This window comes from Somniosus microcephalus, chromosome 3 (assembly GCF_052327205.1).
Source record: "Somniosus microcephalus isolate GS21.2 chromosome 3, FLI_Smic_1.0, whole genome shotgun sequence".
Classification (NCBI taxonomy): Eukaryota; Metazoa; Chordata; class Chondrichthyes; order Squaliformes; family Somniosidae; genus Somniosus; species Somniosus microcephalus.
The window spans coordinates 171358123-171380870 of NC_140989.1; the positions used below are offsets into that span (position 1 = coordinate 171358123).

At 46.7% G+C, this 22748-nt stretch overlaps 1 protein-coding gene across 4 annotated transcripts in view; it reads right to left on the minus strand.

The window, feature by feature from the left end:
• ninl (ninein-like) overlaps positions 1-22748 on the minus strand; it is a 160056-nt gene that overhangs the window by 64441 nt on the left and 72867 nt on the right. For all 4 annotated transcript variants that reach the window (XM_085981883.1, XM_085981882.1, XM_085981884.1 and 1 more), the window contains exons 7-11: positions 15523-15672; positions 13293-13460; positions 6641-6777; positions 4959-5099; positions 3203-3377 (exon numbers count right to left, since the gene is read on the minus strand). In XM_085981883.1, the coding sequence (XP_085838009.1) occupies positions 3203-3377; positions 4959-5099; positions 6641-6777; positions 13293-13460; positions 15523-15672 (771 nt within the window). The remainder of the gene's footprint in view (positions 1-3202; positions 3378-4958; positions 5100-6640; positions 6778-13292; positions 13461-15522; positions 15673-22748) is intronic.

Here is a 22748-nt window from a genome sequence, read left to right on the forward strand (position 1 = left end):
CCTGGCTATTGTTGCGTGGTGTCCGTTCATCCGTTGTCGCAGTGTCTGCATGGTCTCGCCGATGTACCATGCTCCGGGGCATCCTTTCCTGCAACGTATGAGGTAGACAACGTTGGCCGAGTCACATGAGTATGTACCATGTACCTGGTGGGTGGTGTCCTCACGTCTGATGATGGTATCTGTGTTGATGATCTGGCATATCTTGCAGAGGTTGCCGTGGCAGGGTTGTGTGGTGTCGTGATCACTGTTCTCCTGAAAGCTGGGTAATTTACTGCGAACGATGGTCTGTTTGAGGTTAGGCGGCTGTTTGAAGGCGAGTAGTGGAGGCGTGAGGATGGCCTTAGCGAGGTGTTCATCATCATCGATGACATGTTGAAGGCTGCGAAGAACATGGCGTAGTTTCTCCGCTCCGGGGAAGTACTGGCCGACGAAGGGTACTCTGTTGGTTGTGTCCCGTGTTTGTCTTCTGAGGAGGTCTATGCGATTTTTTGCTGTGGCCCGTCGGAACTGTCGATCGACAAGTCGAGCGTCATATCCCGTTTTTACGAGGGCGTCTTTCAGCGTCTGTAGGTGTCCATTGCGTTCCTCCTAATCTGAGCAGATCCTGTGTATTCGCGGGGCTTGTCCATAGGGGATGGCTTCTTTAACGTGGCTAGGGTGGAAGCTGGAGAAGTGGAGCATCCTGAGGTTGTCCGTGGGCTTGTGGTAGAGTGAAGTGCTGAGGTGTCCGTCTTTGATGGAGATTCATGTGTCCAAGAATTAAACCGATTCTGAGGAGTAGTCCATGGTGGGTTTGATGGTGGGATGGAACTTGTTGATGTTATCGTGTAGTCTTTTCAGTGATTCTTCGCCGTGGGTCCATAGGAAGAAAATGTCGTCGATGTATCTGATGTATAGCGTTGATTGGAGGTCCTGTGCAGCGAAGAAGTCTTGCTCGAACTTGTGCATGAAGATGTTGGCGTATTGGGGTGCGAATTTGGTCCCCATGGCTGTTCCGTGTGTTTGGGTAAAGAACTGGTTGTCGAAGGTGAAGACATTGTGGTCAAGGATGAAGCGGATGAGTTGTAGGATGGCGTCTGGAGATTGGCTGTTGTTGGTGTTGAGTACTGAGGCTGTCGCAGCGATGCCGTCATCGTGGGGGATACTGGTGTAGAGTGCCGAGACGTCCATCATGGCGAGGAGTGTTCCTGGTTCAACTGGTCCGTGGGTGCTGAGTTTCTGTAAGAAGTCTGTAGTGTCGCAACAGAAGCTGGGGTTTCCCTGTACGATGGGTTTCAGGATGCCCTCGACGTATCCAGAGAGGTTCTCACACAGGGTTCCGTTGCCTGATACGATAGGACGTCCGGGTGTGTTGGCTTTGTGTATCTTTGAGAGGCAGTAGAAGTCTCCCACACGGGGAGTACGTGGGATGAGAGCGCGTAGGATGCTTTGAAGGTCTGGATCGAAGGTCTTGATCAGTCTGTTGAGTTGGCGGGTGTGTTCTTTGGTCGGATCTGCGGGTAACTGTCTGTAGTGTTCCTGGTTGTCCAGTTGTCGGTATGCTTCTTTGCAACAGTCCGTTCTGTTCTGTATGACGATGGCTCCTCCTTTGTCTACTGGTTTGATGACGATGTTGCAACATTTGACCCCTTGTGACCCCACCTCATTGTTCTTTGATGTAATGTTTTCCTGACTAACCTGTTTGGACACCATCCACACCTTTGATTGCTGTGATTATCTCTCTGCCGAGGTGTGATAAATGGCAGTTAGAAAGATTACCTGTAATCATCTGGCATTATTCTCTGACTATATAAGCTGTGTCTTTATGCATCTCTCCACTTCACCTGACGAAGGAGCAGCGCTCCGAAAGCTTGTGATTTCAAATAAAATTGTTGGACTATAACCTGGTGTTGTGTGACTTCTTACACTATTTCAAAGAGCAGGGGAGTTCTCCCCGGTGCCCTGGCCAATGTTTATCCCTCAGTTCAAAGTAAAGTTTTGGATGTCCTGAGGTTGTGATAGGTGCTATATAAATGCAAATCTATCTTTCTTTATGTTTAGAGTCAGAATTGAAATTAAAAATCTTTAGTTTACTCATTCCCTGACTTTTTTTTTCCATTGCATCCGTTTTGCACTGCAGCCCCAGATTAATTTTAACCACCACCCACCCTATATCTGTGGCCCGACATCCTCTCTCCCCTTGCCTGCCTACCCTCCCCCACATGGCTGCTATCAAAACCACTTCTTGATGTCCATGACGGTCTGTCCCATCACCGGTCAAGGATATTGTACACAGGGCAAAAATAACTTTGTAATATTGGAAAACACTGCCAGAAATGTAATGCAATGTAAAGTTTATATAAACAGGACCAAAATTTTGAGGTCTCATTTCCACTCTAATTGCGTGCATTTTACCCACGAAAGAGTATTTTAAGTCATTATACAGTTCAGCTTTCCTCTAAAATTACACAAAGCTGATTATTACACAAAGAGGTAAAAAAAAAGGCTGGGCATTGCATCCAACAAAACAACTACGTTTTCCATCTGATATCACCGTCCCCACCACTTAAACCGTCCCTGCTTATTCCGTACAGCCTTCCATATCGGGCAATTGGCGTGCACCATTTGTCATTAACATAGGCATCATTTAACAAAAGCTTAAAGCGTGTCAAGTGCGCCGGCAGTTCAGCAGCTGTTCACACCTTGTTAAAGTGCCGTTGCGTACTTCAACATTACAGGTGATGTGGACTATCTATCTATCTATCCATCTCTCTCTCTGTCTGCCTGTCCAGTGTGGACCATTGCTGGGGCATTCAGACAGAGTGGGAAATGCAGAGACGGAGGACGAAGATTCCCTCAGTGCTTTTTAAAGATTTCTCGTTGACACCGGTCACCGAGTATAGCGGACAAATCGCGTTGACACTAGCGCGCCTGCTGTACGCAGTGGGGACTGTAATAGACAACTCCGAAATGCCTAGTCCCTGCACCGTGTAAAGTGAGCCAAAGTGGTGGGAGAATACAGCGTACGAGAGCATGATCTCAGCCTGGTCACTGCAGTGGGAATGATCAAAGCATTCCTCCACAAGCAGTCTTTTCACTTGCCTACCCTTCCCAGCCAGGAAAAGTGTGCCCTTCACCCGAGGAGTTTTTTTTTGGCGGGGGTGGGAATAAATAAAATTATCCTCCTCCAAGGGGATAAATGCCACGTTATTCTTTAGCATACCTTCATTGCTAGGTTCAGCTTTTCTCGGAAATGGATCTCCTCCGATCGGAGGGAATCTATCTCGTGTTCCAGTTCTGCCCGCTGCGTGTTCACCTGCTGTACCATCAGCTCCTGCTCCTTGTCCATCTCGATTTTAACTGCTGCCATCTTTTCCCTGTACCCTTGATCCAGGTGTCTGAGGGGGGCGGGGGGGGGGGGTGGAGAAAGGTGAGCAAACAATTTACTACAATTGCATTGCAAGGAATGGTTGGCTATTATAGCAATCTCAACATAAAAGGCAACTTTGCAAAACATTTGGCTATAACAATAAGGAATTCAGGAGAAACTTCTTTACCCAAAGAGTGGTTAGAATTTGGAACTTGCTACCACAGGGTGCGGTTGAGGCGATTAGCATAGACGCATTTAAGGGGAAGTTAGATAAGTACATAAAGGAGAAAGGAATAGAAGGTTATGTTGATAGGGTGAGATGAAGTAGGGTGGGAGGAGGAGGCTCGTGTGGAGCATAAACACTGGCCTAGTTGGCCAAATGGCCTGTTTCTGTGCTGTAAATTCTATGCAACTGATTTTGCATAAAAAATAAAGTCTAATCCTGGTTCTATCATATCTGCAATGGTTGCTGTGCACAACTTTCTCCCTCATCTCCCCCTGTAGGCTATGACTGGTGCTGGGATAAGGTTCCACAGGCAACCAGTATCTTTACCCAAATAGTCATTCATATATCGGTATAGACGATGAGCGTAAACTATTCCACTGAGAGGGGCACCATAGACAAGTCTGTCGTCACCCTAAGTCCAATACATGCTCTTCACACCAGGAAATAGTGATCAGATTGCTGGGGGGGGGGGGCAAAGACACTTTTGGGGACCTTGAGGATCAAGGGGACCCTTGACCTGTGTCTAGCCATCTGATCTAAGCCAGGGAGACAATAGGGTCTCCATGCCCATGACTTGGGGAGGGAGAAGTTGGCTAAGGTCCCTCCTCCTGATTGAAATCCAGCAAATTGTGCTGGAGGGAGTGAGGAGGTGTGTGGGATGTCAAGTTGGGGAACAGGGTCAGGTTCAGCTGTGGTGCCTCCGGTCGTCACACTGGCTGCTGATACTCACCGTCAGGAGTAATAGCTGTTTGGCTGAAGCGTTGGAGGGCACCCAAAAACCCATGGATTCAAACTCCAGGAAGGAGTCAACATCTCGAGAAAAAGAGGGGTAGGGGAGAAAATTGATGAGAAAATCTAAAAGACAGGATTGCAACTCATCAAAGAGCCAACAATAGACATTTTACAGGAAGCCTATCAATGAATTGTTAAGTATGGAGGTAGCCTGCAAGTTGGACCCAATTGGACAAGTCCTCCCAAAACCACACCCCCTCAACACCAAGAAGGACAAGGGCAGCAGGTGCATGGGAACACCATCAGCTCCAAGTGACACACCGTCCCGACTTGGAAGTATATTGCCAATCCTTCATCGTCGTGGGTCAAAATCCTGGAACTCCCTCCCTAACAGCACTGTGGGAGTACCTTCACCACATGGACTGCAGCGGTTCAATGCGGCGGCTCACCACCACCTTCTCAAGGGCAACAAACGATGGGCAATAAACACCGGCCTTGCCAGTGACAACCACATCCTACAAAAACAAATTCTGGGAACTGGAACATTTTTTTCCCCCATTTCCTGCATCCTGGGATAAATGTCAGCCTTGCCAGCGATCCCCATATTCAAAGAACAATTTTTTTAAAATTCAAACATCATCTCCCACTGACTTGATTTTGGTCTCATTGAACAATTCCATTGTGGCATGTCGATCGTCAACCTCTTTGGCCAGCTGCACATTTTGCTTCTCTGCTCTATCCAAGTCCGCTTTCACTTTGTCTCTCTCCTTGTGTGTCTGTTGAATTTGCCCTCTGCAAAAACAGGGTGCGTGCAACATCACTTTGGCATCCATTCAACACCATTTTGTGTTTGTTATACAAATGCGATCATTCATATGGGAATGCTTAAAAGTAGTCATTTAGAAGTTTCCTATTTTAATAAATAAATACTCCAAGGAAGGATTCCAACATGCTCCCCTGTTAAGAACTACAAGAACTTTTGTTTAGTAATTAAGCATTACTTAAACATGTTTTGGGATGTAATTCGAGCTTTTAATACATCAAAATCTATTCAATATACTGGGACAGCCACATTCCAATGGTCAGTGCTCATTTTTGAAGTACTTCGTGTTCCTAAATGATGAAAGAACTTGCATTTATATAGCGCCTTTCACAACCTCAAAAAGCGCTTTACAGCCAATGAAGTATTTCTGAAGTGTAGTCACTGTTGTAACGTAGGAAAAGCAGCAGGCAATTTGCGCACAGCAAGCTCCCACAAGCAATAATCTGATAATGACCAGATAATATTTTAGTGCTGTTGATTTGAGGGATAAATATTGTCCAGGACACCAGGGATAACTCCCCTACTCATCTTTGAATAGTGCCGTGGGATCTTTTACATCCACCCGAGAGGGCAGACGGGGCCTCGGTTTAACGTTTCATCTGAAAGACGGCACCTCCGGCTGCACTGGAGTGTAAGAACAGATACCCGTTTCTGAAAAAAAGTATCCCGTTTTACCATTAACTTGGAAGCTATTTATGTTTTACACAGTATTGGTTCTAGTGCTAGATGGTTTGCGTACTCATGGCGAGAACCAATATCCTGCTGCCCTGGAGCAATCTAGATTGGACAACTCTGCTGCAATACCTTCAACCGCCAACAGATGGCACACGGCACAGCAAGGCCAGTCTTTTGAAGGAGGTTGAAAAATTAGACCCATTAAAGCTTCAAGTGTCTTGACAGCTGCTGTTTCATAAGTGGCCTGAAATAGCAGCTTCTTAAGACAGGAGCTGTTTAGTGAGACACAGAGATAGGGTACACAGAAGAGTTTAACATTTCCAGAACTAAAAAAGAAAGAAGTTGTATTTATGTAGCACTTTTCACGACCCCAGGATGTCCCAAAGCGCTTTAAAGCCAATTATGTACTTTTTTGAAGTGTAGTCACTGTTGTAATGCAGGAAACGCTGCAACAAAATTGCACACAGCAAGATCCCACAAACAGCAATGTGTTAATGACCAGATAATCTGTTTTAGTGATGTTGGTTGAGGAATAAATATTGGCCAGGACACCGGGGAAAAATAGTGCCATGGGATCTTTTACATCTACCTGAGAGAGCAGACGGGGCCTCGGTTTAACATCTCATCTGAAAGATGGCACCTCCGACAGTGCTGCACTCCCTCAGCACTGCACTGGAGTGTCAGCCTAGCTTTATGTGCTCAAGTCTCTGGAGTGGGACTTGAACCCACAATCTTCTGACTCAGAGGCGAGTGCTACCCACTGAGCCACAGCTGATATTCTTCAACATTAAAAGTAGTTACTGGTTGCACAGGAAGTTAAAATTAAGATGCTTACTGAAGGCAGTTGATTTCATTCTTGTAGCAGGCTAACGCAGCCTGATGAATCCCATTTTTGCTAGCCAGTAACTCATTGTTGAGTGCATTGGTCAGCTCGGCAAGGTTCACCTTCTCTTCCACATTGAAGTCCAAAGCCTGTAAAAAAAAAATACGATCACCACTTTGAAAAGCAAGTGCTGCTAATGTGTTGTGGTGATAATCTATACTGTAGTGTATGTACCTTTAAGAGAGAACTACTTTTACAGCTCCTGTATACTGTAGTACCGGCAGTGACCACCCCTGTATATAAGCCTTGAGCATGCCTCTGTACTGCCAGTCTTGAGACTACCCTACTCCAGTAAACACCTGTTGATTGTTAAGTTACAGCCTCCGTGTAGTTATTGGAAAACATCATACTCTAAGAATCACGGATCCAACATATAACCAGTAAATTAATCCCCTTCTTGGGAAAGGGGGAGAGAGAGAGAGAAAGAGCGAGAGAACGAGAACATTTCTTCATCGGATCACTGAATCGAGTTTTCATGGAATTGTGCATCTCCGATAACATACAGCCTTAGAGCAGCGAGGTGAAGGGGATATTTAATAGAGATGTTCAAAATTAGGAGAGGTTTTAATAGAGTAAATAAGGAGAAACGGCTTCCACTGGCAGGAGTGTCAGTAACTAGAGGACACAGATTTAAGATAATTGGCAAAAGAACCGGGGGGGAATTGTGGAGAATTATTTTTTTTTACGCAGCAAGTTGTGATCGAGAATGCACTGCATGAAAGGGTGGTGGAAGCGGATTTAATAGTAACTTTCAAAAGGGAATTGGATAAATACTTGAAAAGGAATAATTTGCAGGGCTATGGGGAAACAGCGGGCAGCGTGGGACTAATTGGATCGCTCTTTCAAAGAGCCGGCATTGGTACAGTGGGCTGAATGGCCTCCTTCTCTGTGCTGTATCATTCTATGATCCACTGAACAGGTCCATCAATAGCATCCAACCATTGCCTCCAACTGCAAACCACTGGATTTCTGTGTCGTCTCTTCAAATAAACACAAATGTGTGACATTTAGCAGAAAGGAAGTACATTTTGGTCCAGCTCTATCTTTCACTCCCCCCGCCCCCCACCCCCCCGCCACCCTCCAATAGGTCATTGCACAGCAGAATCACCCAGCTAGCACAACAGTGTTGCCTGGGCTGGAAACCCCTCTAGGACCCATACAAAATGGTGGAGGTTATACTACAGTTGCAAAAAGCTCTGGTCAGTCCACATCTGAAGCACTGCATTCAGTTCTGGGCACTGCACCTCAGGAAGGATATATTGGCCTTGGAGGGGGGTGCAGCGCAGATTCACCAGAATGATACCGGGGCTAAAAGGGTAAATTATGAGAACAGGTTGAATAGACCAGGCTTGTATTCCCCAGAGTATAGAAGACTCTAATTAAGATGATTAAAGGATTTGCTAGGTTAGATAGGGAGAGACTATTTCCTCTGGTGGGGGTCCAGAATAAGGGGGCATAACCTTAAAATTAGAGCTAGACCATTCAGGGTTGATGTCAGGAAGCACTTGTTCACACAAAGGGCAGTGGAAATCTGGAACTCTTCCCCCCAAAAAAGCTGTTGAGGTTAGGTCAATTAAAAGAGGTTAGGTCAATTGAAAATTTCAAAAGTGAGATTGATATTTGTTGGGCAAGAGTATTAAGGGATACAGAGTAAGGGCAGGTAAATGGAGTTAAGATACAGATCAGCATGATCTAATTCAATGGCAGGACAGGCGAGGGGCTGAATGGCCTCCTCCTGTTCCTATGTTCCTACATCAATATCGTTCTAGAACGAGAGGACAGGAGTATGGCAAGTGATGTGATCAGATATTTTTTCCTCTTCCACCCGATACGTCATGGAGCATTCTGCCTGAAAACTACCCAACTTCAGACTGCCCGTTTGTGAGCTAACTTTCTCACTGATGTACATGTGGACTCAAAACCAACTCAAGATCCCCACCTGCCCTTTCACCTCCTCCCTTCCCACTGTCCAGGGCCCCAAACACTCCTTCCAGGTGAAACAGCGATTTACTTGTACTTCTTGCAACTTAGTATACTGTATTCACTGCTCACGATGCGGTCTCCTCTACATTGGGGAGACCAAACGCAGATTGGGTGACTGTTTTGCAGAGCACCTCCATTCAGTCCGTAAGGGTGACCCTGAGCTTCCGGTCGCCCGTCACTTTAATTCTCCGCTCCATTCCCACTCTGACCTCTGTCCTCGGCCTATTACATTGTTCCAATGAAGCGCAACGTAAGCTCGAGGAACAGCACCTCATCTTTCGATTAGGCACTTTGCCGCCTTCTGGACTCAACACAGAGTTCAACCATTTCAGACCATAACCTCTGCCCCTATCTTTTTTTCCATTTATTTTTTTCTCTCTCACATGGCAGCTGTCTTTCACTCTGCCAGTGCCATTTACACTTCATCTAGAGCCATCTTTTGTTTCTTAACTTGTCCCATTACCATCTCATTTTGCCTTGCACCACCATCTCTTTTGTCTCTTAATCTCTCCTGCCTTACATCCTATCACAAACCTTCCCTTTTGTTCTTTCCTCCCCTCCCCTCTTTCCCTGCCCCTACACTTGCTTAAAAATCTGTTCCATCTCCAGCTTTTTCCAGTTGTGATGAAGGGTCATCGACCTGAAACATTAACTCTGTTTCTCTCTCTCCACAGATGCTGCTTGGCCTGCTGAGTATTTCCAGCATTTTCTGTTTCTATTCAAGATCCCCACATTCGTTTGCGATTCACCGACTGCCTTTTATTCCAGGACTAAACCGCACCGCTAACTAAAACTAGTGAGTATGATACAACTCCCAAAAGCTCCAATAGATTCTGATCGGAAAGTAAGTGTAGCAGCAACAGAGGTGTTGGCGACACTTGGTTTCTGCACTTTCTGATCACAACTTCTTACACCCCTTTCAACATCCTTCATAGAAACATAGAAGATAGGAGCAGGAGTAGGCCATTTGGCCCCTCGAGCCTGCTCCGCCATTCAATGCGATCATGGCTGATCATCCAAGTTCAGTACCCGTTCCCTGGTTTCTCCCCATACCCCTTGATCCCTTTAGCCTTAAGAAATATATCCAACTCCTTCTTGAATATATTTAATGAATTGGCCTCTACCGCCTTCTGTGGTAGAGAATTCCACAGGTTCACCACTCTCTGGGTGGAGAAATTCCTCCTCATCTCTGTCCTAAATGGCCTACCCCTTATCCTTAGACTGTGACCCCTGGTTCTGGACTCCCCGACCATCGGGAACATCCTTCCTGCATCTAGTCTGTCCAGTCCTTTCAGAATTTTATAAGTTTCAATGCAATCCCCTCTCATTCTTCTAAACTCCAGCGAGTACAAACCCAATCGTCCCAATCTCTCCTCATACGTCATTCCTGCCATCCCAGGTATCAGCCTGGTGAATCTTCGCTGAACTCCTTCCATGGCAAGAACATCCTTCCTCAGATAAGGCGACCAAAAACTGCACACAATACTCAAGATGTGGTCTCACCAAGGCCCTGTACAACTGCAGCAAGACATCCTTGTTCCTGTACTCAAACACTCTCGCTACGAAGGCCAACATACCATTTGCCTTCTTAACCGCCTGCTGCACCTGCATGCTTACCTTCAGTGACTGGTGCACAAGGACACCCAGGTCTCGTTGCACTTCCCCTTCTCCCAATCTATTGCCATTCAGATAATAATCTGCCTTCCTGTTTTTGCCACCAAAGGGGATAACCTCACATTTATCCACGTTATATTGCATCTGCCATGCTTCTGCCCAATCACCCAACCTGTCCAAATCATCCTGGAGTTACTCGGCATCCTCCTCACAGCACACACGCCCACCCAGCTTTGTGTCGTCTGCAAACTTGGCAATATTACATCTAGTTCCCTCGTCTAGATCATTAATATATATTGTGAATAGCTGGGGTCCAAGGACCGATCCCTGCAGTACCCCACTAGTCACTGCCTGCCATTCGGAAAAAGACCCGTTTATTCCAATTCTTTGCTTTCGGTCTGCCAACCAGTTCTCTATCTAAGTCAATACCTTGCCCCCAATCCCATGTGCCTTAACTTTACACGCTAATCTCTTATGCGGGACCTTATCAAAAGCCTTCTGAAAGTCCAAATACACCACATTCACTTGTTCTCCCTTATCTATTTTACCAGTTACATCCTCAAAAAATTTCAGTAGATTAGTCAAGCACGATTTACCTTTTGTAAATCCATGTTGACTTTGTCCGATCCTGTCACTGTTTTCCAAGTGCTCTGCTATTACATCTTTTATAATGGACTCTAGCATTTTCCCCACTACTGATGTCAGGCTTACCGGTCTGTAATTCCCCATTTTCTCTCTACCACCTTTTTTGAATAGTGGGGTAACATTAGCTACCCTCCAATTCATGGGTACTGTTCCAGATTCCATCGAATGTTGGAAGATGATCAGCAATGCATCTACTATTTCTAGGGCCACTTCCTTAAGTACCCTAGGATGTAGATTATCAGGCCCTGGGGATTTATTGGCCTTCAATCCCATCAATTTCCCTAACACCATTTCCCTACAAATATTGATTTCTTTCAGTTTCTCCCTTTCATCAGACCCTATGTTCCCCGACATCTCTGGGAGGTTATTTGTGTCCTCCTTTGTGAAGACAGAACCAAAATATGTATTTAATTGGTCCGCCATTTCTTTGTTCCCCATTATAAATCCCCCTGATTCTGACTGCAAGGGATCTACGCTTGACTTCACCAATCTGTTTCTCTTCACATATCTATAAAAGCTTTTAAGTCAGTTTTTATGTTCCCTGCAAGCTTACTCTCATATTCTATTTTCCCCTTCTTAATTAATCCCTTTGTCCTCCTTTGTTGAATCCTAAACTGCTCCCAATCCTCAGGTTTACTGCTTTTTCTGGCCAATTTATATGTCCTCTCCTCGGATCTTATGCTATCCCTAATTTCCCTTGTTAGCCACGGTTGAGTCACCTCTTTTGTTTTTTTATGCCAAACTGGGATGGACAAATTCTGTAGTTCATCCATGCGGTCTTTGAATGTTTGCCATTGCCTATCCACTGTCAACCCTTTGAGTGACATTCCCCAATCAATCCTACCCAACTCGCGCCTCAGACCATCGTAGTTTCCTTTATTAAAATTCAGGACCCTAGTCTCTGAGTCAACTACTTCATTCTCCATCTTAATGAAGAATTCGATCATATTATGATTCTGTCAGATGCATCCTGATTGGTGATACTTCCTGATTGGTGAAACCACCATTTTAATAAGACAGTAACCAAAAATAAAACATTCTTGCAAATTGGCTCTCTTCTGCTCCCTGCCTCAAGTTCTCAAAACACATTCATGCCCAAATGAAAAAGTACAAAATGAAACGGTGTAAAAACAGCATTAAATAAGTCTATCGGCCTACATAAGAGAACTTCTTCCTCTCATGCTACAACAGGTCTTTAACTATAAAAAAAAGAGCATTAACCCAAGATTTCAACGCTAAATTTAAATAATAATGATGCAGTCTCAGTGGTGACATTTCCAGCAAAGTGAAGTTAAACTATAAGTCAGTTGTAATTTTCAAAAGGAAATTGGATAAATACCTGAAAAGGAAACATTTGCAGGGCTATGGGGAAAGAGCAGGGCAGAGTGGGAGTTATTGGGTAGCTCTTTCAGAGAGCCAGCACAGGCATGATGGGCCGAATGGCCACTTTCTGTGGTACAAGATTCTATGATAGCACAGTTCTGTTCTGTCCCAAATTATTTCCAGCCAATGTGAGCTTAGAAAGACCACTAGAATTCTTGTTCTTACTGACAAGCTAATTCTCAAGTCTTGCAGACATACCTACTGCATTGCCTGACACCTTTTGAGTTTGTTAGTTTCATTCACGTGTACTAAACAAGTACAGCCATTGGTTTCCAAATAAGTTGCCTCTTCTCCCCCTCTTTAATAGGAAGCATGAAACAATTACTCAATTTAAATAAAAAAGATTCAAAAGACAGTTGTCGAGCAACAAATAATTTTAGGGAAAAAAATGACAATTAGAGCATCAAGTATTTACCATCTGTAAAGCAAGCTTAGTTCAAAAATGACATGACTATGAAAATCATGTTTTAAATACACAATTTTAATAATTACCAAAAATTCAATTTCCTTTCTTCTGGAGGGAAGGCGGGGGGGGGGGGGTGGAATTCATTGAACTAAATTTAAAGAAAGACCTCAGGATGTCCCAAAGCGCCAATAAGGTACTTTTGGAGTGTAGTCACTGTTGTAATGTAGTAAATGCGGCAGCCAATTTGCGTACAGCAAGCTCCCACAAACAGAAATGTGATAATGACCAGATAATCTGTTGTGGTGATGTTGATTGAGGGAGACACCGGGGAGAACTCCCCTGTTCTTCAAAATAGTCCATCCGAGAGGGCAGACAGGGCCTCGGTTTAACGTCTCATCCAAAAGACTGGAGTTTCAGCCTCGATTTTTGTGCTCAAGTTTCTGGAGTGGGACTTCTGCCCAAGACCTTCTGACTCAGAGGCAAAAGTGCTGCCCACTGAGCCGTGGCTCAACAAAACAATAAAGGGGGAGCAAAGTTACAGGTCATCAAAGGTCAATGAGAGCTCTGTCTCACCTCTAATATCTCCTGACTGTTTTTAATTCCATCTTCTTGCCACAGGTTAATTATTTGTTCAGTTGATGCATAACCAGTGCCATCGTCAAGGCCAGAGAACAGCTGTGAACCGACAGTGCTTGACATTAAGGAGGGAGTTGCTGTTCTACATCTGTTCTCATCAAAGGTCTGAGAGGAAAAAAAACACTGATTGTATTGTGCGGACTAATAAACAGTCACCAGAGATTGTATTATTCAGGCTCCTGGATTACTTCCCTGTTGAAAATATCCAAACACGAGAATTGCCCCTTTCACAAGATCTCATTAACATTCAGAGAGTTACACCATATGAAACTGGATTAGAGTCCAAGTCAAACATTTTTTCAGTTGACTATAACATCAGATATTTGAAAAAGGGAAGAAAATGTAGTTTATAACATGTAGTTTAAGAATTTCAAAACTTTCATTAGTCCAACTCAGTACTCCTATTGTATATTAATTTACAATGAATGCTTTCCACATTAAATAGGAAAGCAAAATGAGAGGGGAAAAATGTCAGGCCAATAGGGAAAGAGTGAGAGGAGGGGGAGGGAGGTGAACTAATTGGACAGCTCTTTCAAACAGCCGGCACAGACACAATGGGCCGAATGGTCTCCATCTGTGCCTTGTGATTCTACGACTGCTTTCTGAGAATCAGTATGTTAGGGATGATTTTAATTAAAAGTCATATACAGGTATATTTTATATACTCATTTATATGAAAAGGTGTTTTATCTAGTATGCACTGCTTCCCATATCATGATTTCACCATGCTTAGCAGTCATGTCTGGGTGTAATGCCTAGAACTGCTTTTTAACTAAACATAGGCTTTAAACTCACCTTTCTAGCCACCCAACACTAGATGACAATGCTGCTCTTTCAAGCTCCGTCTCCCAGCTCCATTTCTCCAGGTTCCACTGCAGGTGCGTTTCAGGTTAAATTGTTTGACCTCCCTGTTGTCCCAACCATCTCATATGGCACCAATTCAGACCTCACCTGCCCTTGCTTCCGCCACTTGCCCAGCAGGCCTCAGGCCCTCTAGTCCTGGTCCACATGGGCAACCAAGAATCTCGACACCATCCAGGACAAAGCAGCCTGCTTGATTGGCACCCCATCCACCACCTTAAACATTCACCCCCTCCACCACCGGCGTACTGTGACTGCAGGGTGTACCATCTACAAGATGCACTGCAGCAACTGGCCAAAGCTTCTTTGATAACACCTCCCAAACCCGCGACCACTTCCACCTAGACGGACAAGGGCAGCAGACGCATGGGAACACCATCACCTCCAAGTTCCCCTGCAAGTCACACACCATCCTTAGAAGTATATCGTCATTCCTTCATCGTCACTGTGTCAAAATCCTGGAACTCCCTCCCTAACAGCACTGTGGGAGTACCTTCACCACAGAGACTGCAGCGGTTCAAGAAGGCGGCTCACCACCACCTTCTCAAGGGCAATTAGGGATGGGCAATAAATGCTGGCCTTGCCAGCAACGCCCTCATCCCATAAACGAATAAAAGAAAACCATCCCATCGCTCCCCTGAGGAACTCCTTCTTCCACGCTACTAAACTGGGAAGCTGGTCATTTATTAATTTAAAAAGTTCTTCCCTTATAGCTTGATGTTTTTATAATGATGGGAAATGAGAAGGCTGCTGGGAAGAGTGGGATAGGGGAGTGGGGGTTTTGGAAGAGGCTGGTAACGGGATGAGGGTAAGGGAATGATTGTTTCAGATTGGGCTGGTAGGGGCAGGGCAGGGGAAAGGAAAATGAGGAGGAGGAGAATGGTAGGGGGAGCGTGAGCAAGGCGAGGGTGATGGGGGTGTGAGAGGTGAAGAGATGGAGGGGCAAGCATTCAGGATAAGTGATGGAGTAGTGAGGGGTTAGGGAAGAGACAGTGTATGACAGGGTTAGTTGGAATCAGAGATGGAAAAAGGGTGGCAATGGTAGCAAGGGGGTCATAGGAAGTGGAAGTGGTGGTGGGAAGGGGAGGCAGTATGTGAACGATGGGAGCAAGAGGACGGGGAGGGGGAAGCAGGGATGGGGCAAAGTGGAAAGGGACATGAATGGAGCTGCCAAGAACTGTAGCCACGTGTTGGAGGAATGGGTGATGAACCACTTGGAAAAACAAGGGTGAGAGGATAAGCTTGGCTTTATATATTAAACAATATTTAACAAAAAAGAGGATAACCCTACTATAAGCTGCCTAACCTGATGGAGAGCTCGATGGTATTTCTGCTTGTAGGGTGTAGAAGGGACCGAAGCCATAGGTCCATGTCGAAACAAGCCATGAAGAAACTCATTGAGGCTCACTTTTCCATCACCATCTTTATCCAGCTTTCCGAACAGATCATCAACTTCCTGGAAAAATATTCACAAACACCTCAAAAGTACAGACAAGACTCGGTGTCAATAATCTCATCATCCAAGCCAGTAAATTAGAAAGAAAGAAAGACTTGCAATTATTTTGCGTCTTTCATGACCTCAGGACGTCTCAAAGCACTTCACAGCCAATGAACTACTTTTTAAACTGTAGTCACTGTTGTAATGTAGGAAACGCGGCAGCTAATTTATGCTCAGCAAGACCCCACAAACAGCAACGTGATACTGACCAGACAATCTATTTTAGGTGTTGGTTGAGGGATAAATGTTGACCAGGACGCGAGGGAGAACTCCCCTGCTCTTCTTTGAAATAGTGCCATGGGATCGCTTACGTCCACCTGACAGGGCAGAAACAAGCCTTTGCTGAAGAGTTAGGAGTGACCTTGCTCGAAAAGATGGCTTTTGAGAAGACTTTTAAAAGTGGGGGAGGGAGGAAGAAAGGGAGTTTTAAAGAATTGGGTCGAGATGGCTGAAGATCCTGCCACCTAGGATGGAGTAGGAAGTGGAAGTGTTGGTGGGAAGCTGTATGAGAAGGGATGGGAGCAGGGGGATGAGGGGTGGGGAGCAGCAGGCAGGAGGGAACCGAAAGGATGGAGAGGTTGCAGGGGTAGGGTGAGGAAAGACTGTAGAGGGATTTATGGTCAAGGGCGAGGATTCAAATTTCAATCCTCTGTGGACAGAGAACCAATTTGGTCAACAAGGATAGGTGTAATGAACAAGCGGGGCTTAGTACGGGGCTCCAGCGCAGTGCTGAGGGAGGTCCTGTCTTTCGGATGTGACGTTAAACCGAGACCCCGTCTGCGCTCTCAGGTGGACGTAAAAGATCCCATAGCACTATTTTGAAGACGACCAGGGGAGTTATCTCCGGTGCCCCAGCCAATATTTACCCCTCAATCAACATCACGAAAAAAACAGATTATCTGATCATTATCACACTGCTGTTTGTGGGAGCTTGCGGTACACAAATTGGCTGCCGCGTTTCCTACATTACAACAGTGACTACACTTCAAAAGTACTTCATCGGCTGTAAAGCGCTTTGGGACATTGAGGTTGTGAAAGGCGCTATAGAAATGCAAGTCTTTTTTTAAAAAAGACATAGGTGGCAGAGGTTTGAATGACTTGGAAAGTGGAAGTCAGAAGACCTATAAGGAGGGCAGAAGATCATCAAGGAAGCCAGTGGAGAAATGCAGTTGATATGCGATGAAAGGCATTGGTGGCAGTGGTGGGTAAGGTTGGGGCAGAGGTAGCCTAGTCGTAGAGGTGGAAACAAGTACTAGATAGTCTATGGAGCTTGAAGCTGAACCCTGGAATGAACTGGTTGCATGCAGTCTGGTTCAGCCTGAGCAAGCAGCCAGGGAAGTGAACAGAATCAATAGTAAGGCTGTAGAGATTTTGGTGGGGTTGAAGACATTGGCTAGAGTGGGGCATCTCGCGGCGTGCCCTGTTAGTGTGATTGCTCCCCTTACCCTTCAGCTCGAAAATGTTTTTCCCTCTAAGTTGCTGGAAGTGCGAGCTGATAACGGCGCAGTGAGGGCAACCGGGGAAACTGGGATCTAGGTGAACGACGGGACCAACAGTCTATCTCCTTAACTAATGAGATTTAAGGATTGAGAAAAAAAACAGAGGAACAACTTAGAACGAAATAGGGTGAATTAGAGTCAGATCAGGTACAGCAAGAGAAATAAAGAGGGAAAGAAAGATTGGATTAAGAGAGAGACAGAAAAGAAAAAAGAACATTTAAAATTTTAAAAATCTCTAAGAACAATTTACCACCTGCAGGAATGAGGCTCCACAGTTTAAATTGTTCCCTTTCCGTGTCAGAGAGGTTGATTGGCATTGCAGGAACATGAATCTCTGCATTAAAAAGATACTTATGCTATTAAGTCCAAGCCTTAACTTTCTGCAGCGAGTTTAATTGGCAATTAATGTGCACATGCAGCAATTTCTTGAAACCAACGGGGAGGGCGACAACGAGATGCCGCTGTCGCGAGGCTAACAGCGATGCAGCGCAAATCATTCAGCGATTCGCAATTCACGGGCTATCTCTTCCACGCCACAAGTTGCTGGATGATTTACACTTCAATAACGGCTGAGCGCCATTAAACTCGCCAATATTTTGGTAGCAAAAAGCTGTGCCAATGGCTTTGGTCTTCCCAATTGTAGGAAACCTGACTCATCCAATGACATGTTAGACAGCATGGCGATGATCGTGGGATTAGGGAAGTATGGAGACATAGAGCTGGGCACGATCAGCACGTGGGTGGAAGCAGACCCCATGTATATTGATGACGCCATCAAGGAACAGAGTGTAGACGAGGAAGAGGAGGCGGCGAAGGCCAGAACTCCAGAAGTGACCAAACAGGAGTTGGCGGAGAAGCTATTGCTGGAGGTGCAGTGGCGTCATTGGGATGATTAGGAGTGGAACCATGCAACGGAAGTCCCACTAAAATGGAAGATGAATAAGAAGCAAGGAAGGAGGGTGGCACATCAACTGTACTGAGCACTGCTGGAAGGTCAAGTAGCACAAGGACGAATAATACAGCACGGTTGCAGTCACAGAGCGTATTCACTGGAGACTTTGACCAGGGCTATGGGCAAAAAAAACTGAAGGGATTCAAACAGGGTGTTGTGGGAGGGATAAGCAACAACTTACAGTCCCTGTTCCTGGGACTAGGGACAGGGTCACTGGCAAGGCTTGAAAGCTAAGCAGAGCCAGGCCTGGTTAGATACCTGGAGGGGTGGCCATCAGGGAAGATCAGGTGCAGAAGGTCACGGAAGGAGCCCCAAGGAGGGGTGGTTGGTGAGAAGGTCACGGAAGGAGCCCCGAGGAGGGGCGGTTGATGAGAAGGTCACGGAAGGAGCCCTGGGAGGGGCGGCTGGTGAGCAGGCCTGGGCATTGGGCTGAAGATTGTCAGACAGGAGGAATGGTGGAAATGGAATGGCGGCACGCACAGATGCAGCGGCTTTGCTTCTCCCAGGATGGTGCTATTTACATTTAATGTTAATGTTATTTGTACTGGACTCATGGGAGCTTGCAAGATCACATTTCGTTGTACAATGACAATAAAAATTGAATTATTATTATTATATAGCGCCTTTAACTCAGTAAAAGAAGCTCCCAAAGCATTTCACAGAAGCGCTATCAGACAAATTTTGACACCAAGCCACATAAAGAGATATTAGGAGTGGTGACCAAAAGCTTGGTCAAAGAGACAGATTTCAAGGAGCGATTTAAAAAGGTGGAGAGAGAGGTATTAGAGGAAGAGGGGTTTAGGAAGGAAGTTCCTGAGCTTAAGGCCCAGGCAGCTGAAGGCATGGCCGCCAATGGTGAAGCGAAGGAAGTGGTGGGTACGCAAGAGGCCAGAATTGGAGGAGTGCAGGGACTTCGGAGGGTTTTAGAGCTGGAGGAGGTCACAGAGATAGGGAGGGGGCGAGGCCATGGAGGGATTTGAACACAAGGATGAGTATTTTAAAATCGAGGCATAGCACGTAGCTGGGATGCCAAAACACATCACAGATATTTGTAAGGAATGACCCAGATTCTGCCTCGCCTCGCCACCAGAGGGCTCCATGAACTCTCTTAATTGTGTCCTTCTTTATTCATTATTGTATTCACCTGTGCATTGTTAGATGCCTACTATTTAAGTGGTGTTCACTTTATGTTCATTGCTCAGTCTTGAGTTTCACTGCCTAGTGATACTGCTTGCTGGCCTGGATTCTGTGCTGTTGTTATTTTGTTTATGTCAAGTAAAGTCTACCTTTGTTTTGCAACCTAACCTCTGCCTCAGTTTGCCTTACTGCAGTTGGGTCCACTGAGTTCCGGTCCTTACAGCAAGACTGAGCCAAAACATGGACCCAGCAGAGAAGGACCAATGGCTAAGACAAATTTCTGAACAGCTACAACTGATCTTGAACGAACTGCGGTGCCTCGCCACGGCATTCTCCCGAAGCCAGAATCAGCTGGAGGCCCTCGTCATTGCTTTCCATCAGAGCCAGAACCAGAGTCAGGTGATCCAAGCCGCTCCAGCACCGTTACCCGCTCCTACGGTTTCGCCTTCCCCTCTGAAAGAACCCCGATTACCTGCAACCGAGCGCTACGACGGTAACCCAGGAGGATGTCGAGGTTTCCTAACCCAGTGTTCCCTGGCTTTCCAACTGCAGGGTTCATTATTTCCCAGTGACTGTTCCCGAGTGGCCTACATCATTTTGCTACTCACCGGCAAGGCACTTACCTGGGCTACAGCCGTCTGGGAACAGCAAACTCCGGCATGTTCAAACTACCAACTTTTCTCGGAAGAAATGAGAAGGGTCTTTGATCACCCTGTCAGTGGGAGAGAGGCATCTAACAAACTGCTTCGGCTTCGCCAGGGGGCTCGTAGCGTTGCGGACTACGCTATTGAGTTTCGCACTCTCGCTGCAGAGAGCCAATGGAATTCGGAGGCGCTCATCGCCACTTTTCGCCACGGTCTCACGGATGAGATCAAGGACGAACTGGCTTCCAGGGATCCGGTGAGTGATTTGGAGTCTCTTTTTGATATCTCCGTTCGTGTGGATAATCGTCTCCGTGAGAGACGAAGAGAACGCCACTCCTTTTTCACCCCGCTTCCAGAGACCAGAGCCTTTCCTGCTTCGAAGCCATCTGAGAACCTCCGAGCCATCCAGAGTCCATCTTTGACCGATCCAGAGGAGCCCATGCAGGTGGGAGTAACCCGCCTCTCGCAGCCCGAACGTGATCGCCGAATGAGAGAGGGATCTTGCCTCTATTGTGGGGAAGCTGGCCACTTTCGCTCTTCCTGTCCAGAGTTGGTGGGAAAAGCCAGGGCTCGTCCAGGACGGAGGGACCCGAGATGAGCGTAACCATCCCTTCCGACCCCACTGTTTCTAGGGTTTTGCTGGCATCCTCCCTTTGCTGGGGCAATCAACAACATGATCTTAAGGCCCTGGTGGATTCGGGGTCTGATGGTAACTTCATAGATCTGGGGTTAGCTAAACAGCTCAAGATTCCCCTGACCCATCCTGATCACCCCCTCACTGTTGTTGCCCTGGATGGAAGACCCCTGGGCTCTGGAACCATTCACCATCATACTGCCCCCCTGTGTTTGGGCGTGGAAGGACAACATTTCGAGACCATCCAATTCTCCCTTATCCACTCTCCCGAGTTTCCATTAATTCTGGGTTACCCTTGGTTGGCCTGCCATAATCCTCGCTTGGATTGGGCCACCGGCCGGCTTACGGAATGGGGCTCCGCCTGCCATACTACCTGTCTTCGCGCCAAGTCTCCTTCCCAGCCCCAGGAGTTCCCATCACGCTCTGAATTGTCCCGAGTGCCACCCGAGTATGAGGATCTAAAAGAGGTCTTCAGTAAGGTTCGAGCCACATCACTTCCCCCTCATAGGCCATATGACTGTGCCGTTGACCTCCTGCCTGGGACATGCCCACCTAGGGGTAGGATCTTTTCCCTTTCTGCTCCTGAGACCGCCGCCATGGAGGAGTACATCCGTGACGCCCTCGCCGCTGGCTTCATCCATCCGTCCACCTCTCCTGCTGGTGCCGGTTTTTTCTTCGTGAGTAAGAAAGATGGAGGTCTCCGTCCCTGCATCGACTACCGTGGCCTTAACCGGATTACTATAAAGAACCGTTATCCTCTTCCACTCATGTCGACGGCCTTCGAGCTACTTCAGGGAGCCACGGTCTTCACAAAATTGGATCTCCGCAACGCCTACAACCTCATCCGCGTCCGCGAAGGGGACGAGTGGAAGACGGCATTCAACACACCTACTGGGCACTGAGAACCTGGTTATGCCTTTTGGATTGACCAACGCCCCTGCTGTGTTCCAGGCGCTCATCAACGATGTTCTCCGAGACATGCTGAATCGCTTTGTTTTTGTCTACCTGGATGACATTCTCATTTTCTCCAAAACTCTTCACGATCATGTCCAGCATGTAAGACAAGCCCTGCAACTTCTGCTTAACAACCTCTTGTTTGTCAAGGCTGAGAAGTGTGAGTTTCACGTTTCCACGGTTTCATTTCTGGGCTTCATCATCTCCAGCGGCAACGTCCAAATGGACCCTGGCAAGACCCAAGCTGTCCGAGATTGGCCATCACCCACCTCTCTCAAACAGGTGCAACGTTTCTTGGGGTTTGCTAACTTCTATCGGAGATTCATCAGAAACTTCGGCACCATTGCTGCCCCTCTCAACGCCCTCACCAAGACCGCCTCTACCCGGTTCAGTTGGTCCGCTGAGGCTGCGCAGGCTTTCGAGGATCTCAAGCGGCGCTTCACGTCTGCTCCTGTCCTCGTGATTCCGGATCCCTCACTCCCCTTCATTGTCGAGGTGGATGCCTCGGATATAGGAGTGGGCGCCGTTTTATCCCAACGGTCTAACGACAACAAACTGCACCCTTGCGCCTTTTTCTCTCGCCAACTCACTCCCGCTGAACGAAACTACGATATTGGGAACAGGGAATTACTTGCAGTTAAGTTGCCACTGGAGGAGTGGAGACATTGGTTGGAGGGGTCTAAACACCCGTTCATTGTCTGGACAGACCATAAGAATCTGGCCTATATCCAGGAGGCCAAACGACTTAACTCTCGTCAAGCTCGCTGGGCACTGTTTTTTAATCGTTTTGACTTTGTCCTGTCATACCGTCCAGGATCCAAGAATCTCAAGCCTGATGCTCTCTCCAGGCAATTTGATCCACCCGAGCGGGAGAGACAACCAGAACCTATTATTTCTACTTCTCGAATTGTAGCACCGGTTCGTTGGGGGATCGAGACGCTGGTCAGAAAGGCGTAACAGAGGGAGGCAGACCCTGGCAATGGCCCACCCGGTCGCCTTTTTGTCCCCAACACGACTCGCTCACAAGTCCTGCAGTGGGGGCATTCGTCGCGACTCACCGGTCATCCAGGCAAATCCAGGACGCTGGAGTTTTTTCGCAGAAGGTTCTGGTGGCCCACCATGGAGAAGGATGTAAAGGCGTTCGTGGCAGCTTGTGCCATTTGTGCACGAAACAAGAACCCTCAATCTCGCCCCCAGGGTTTGCTGCATCCTCT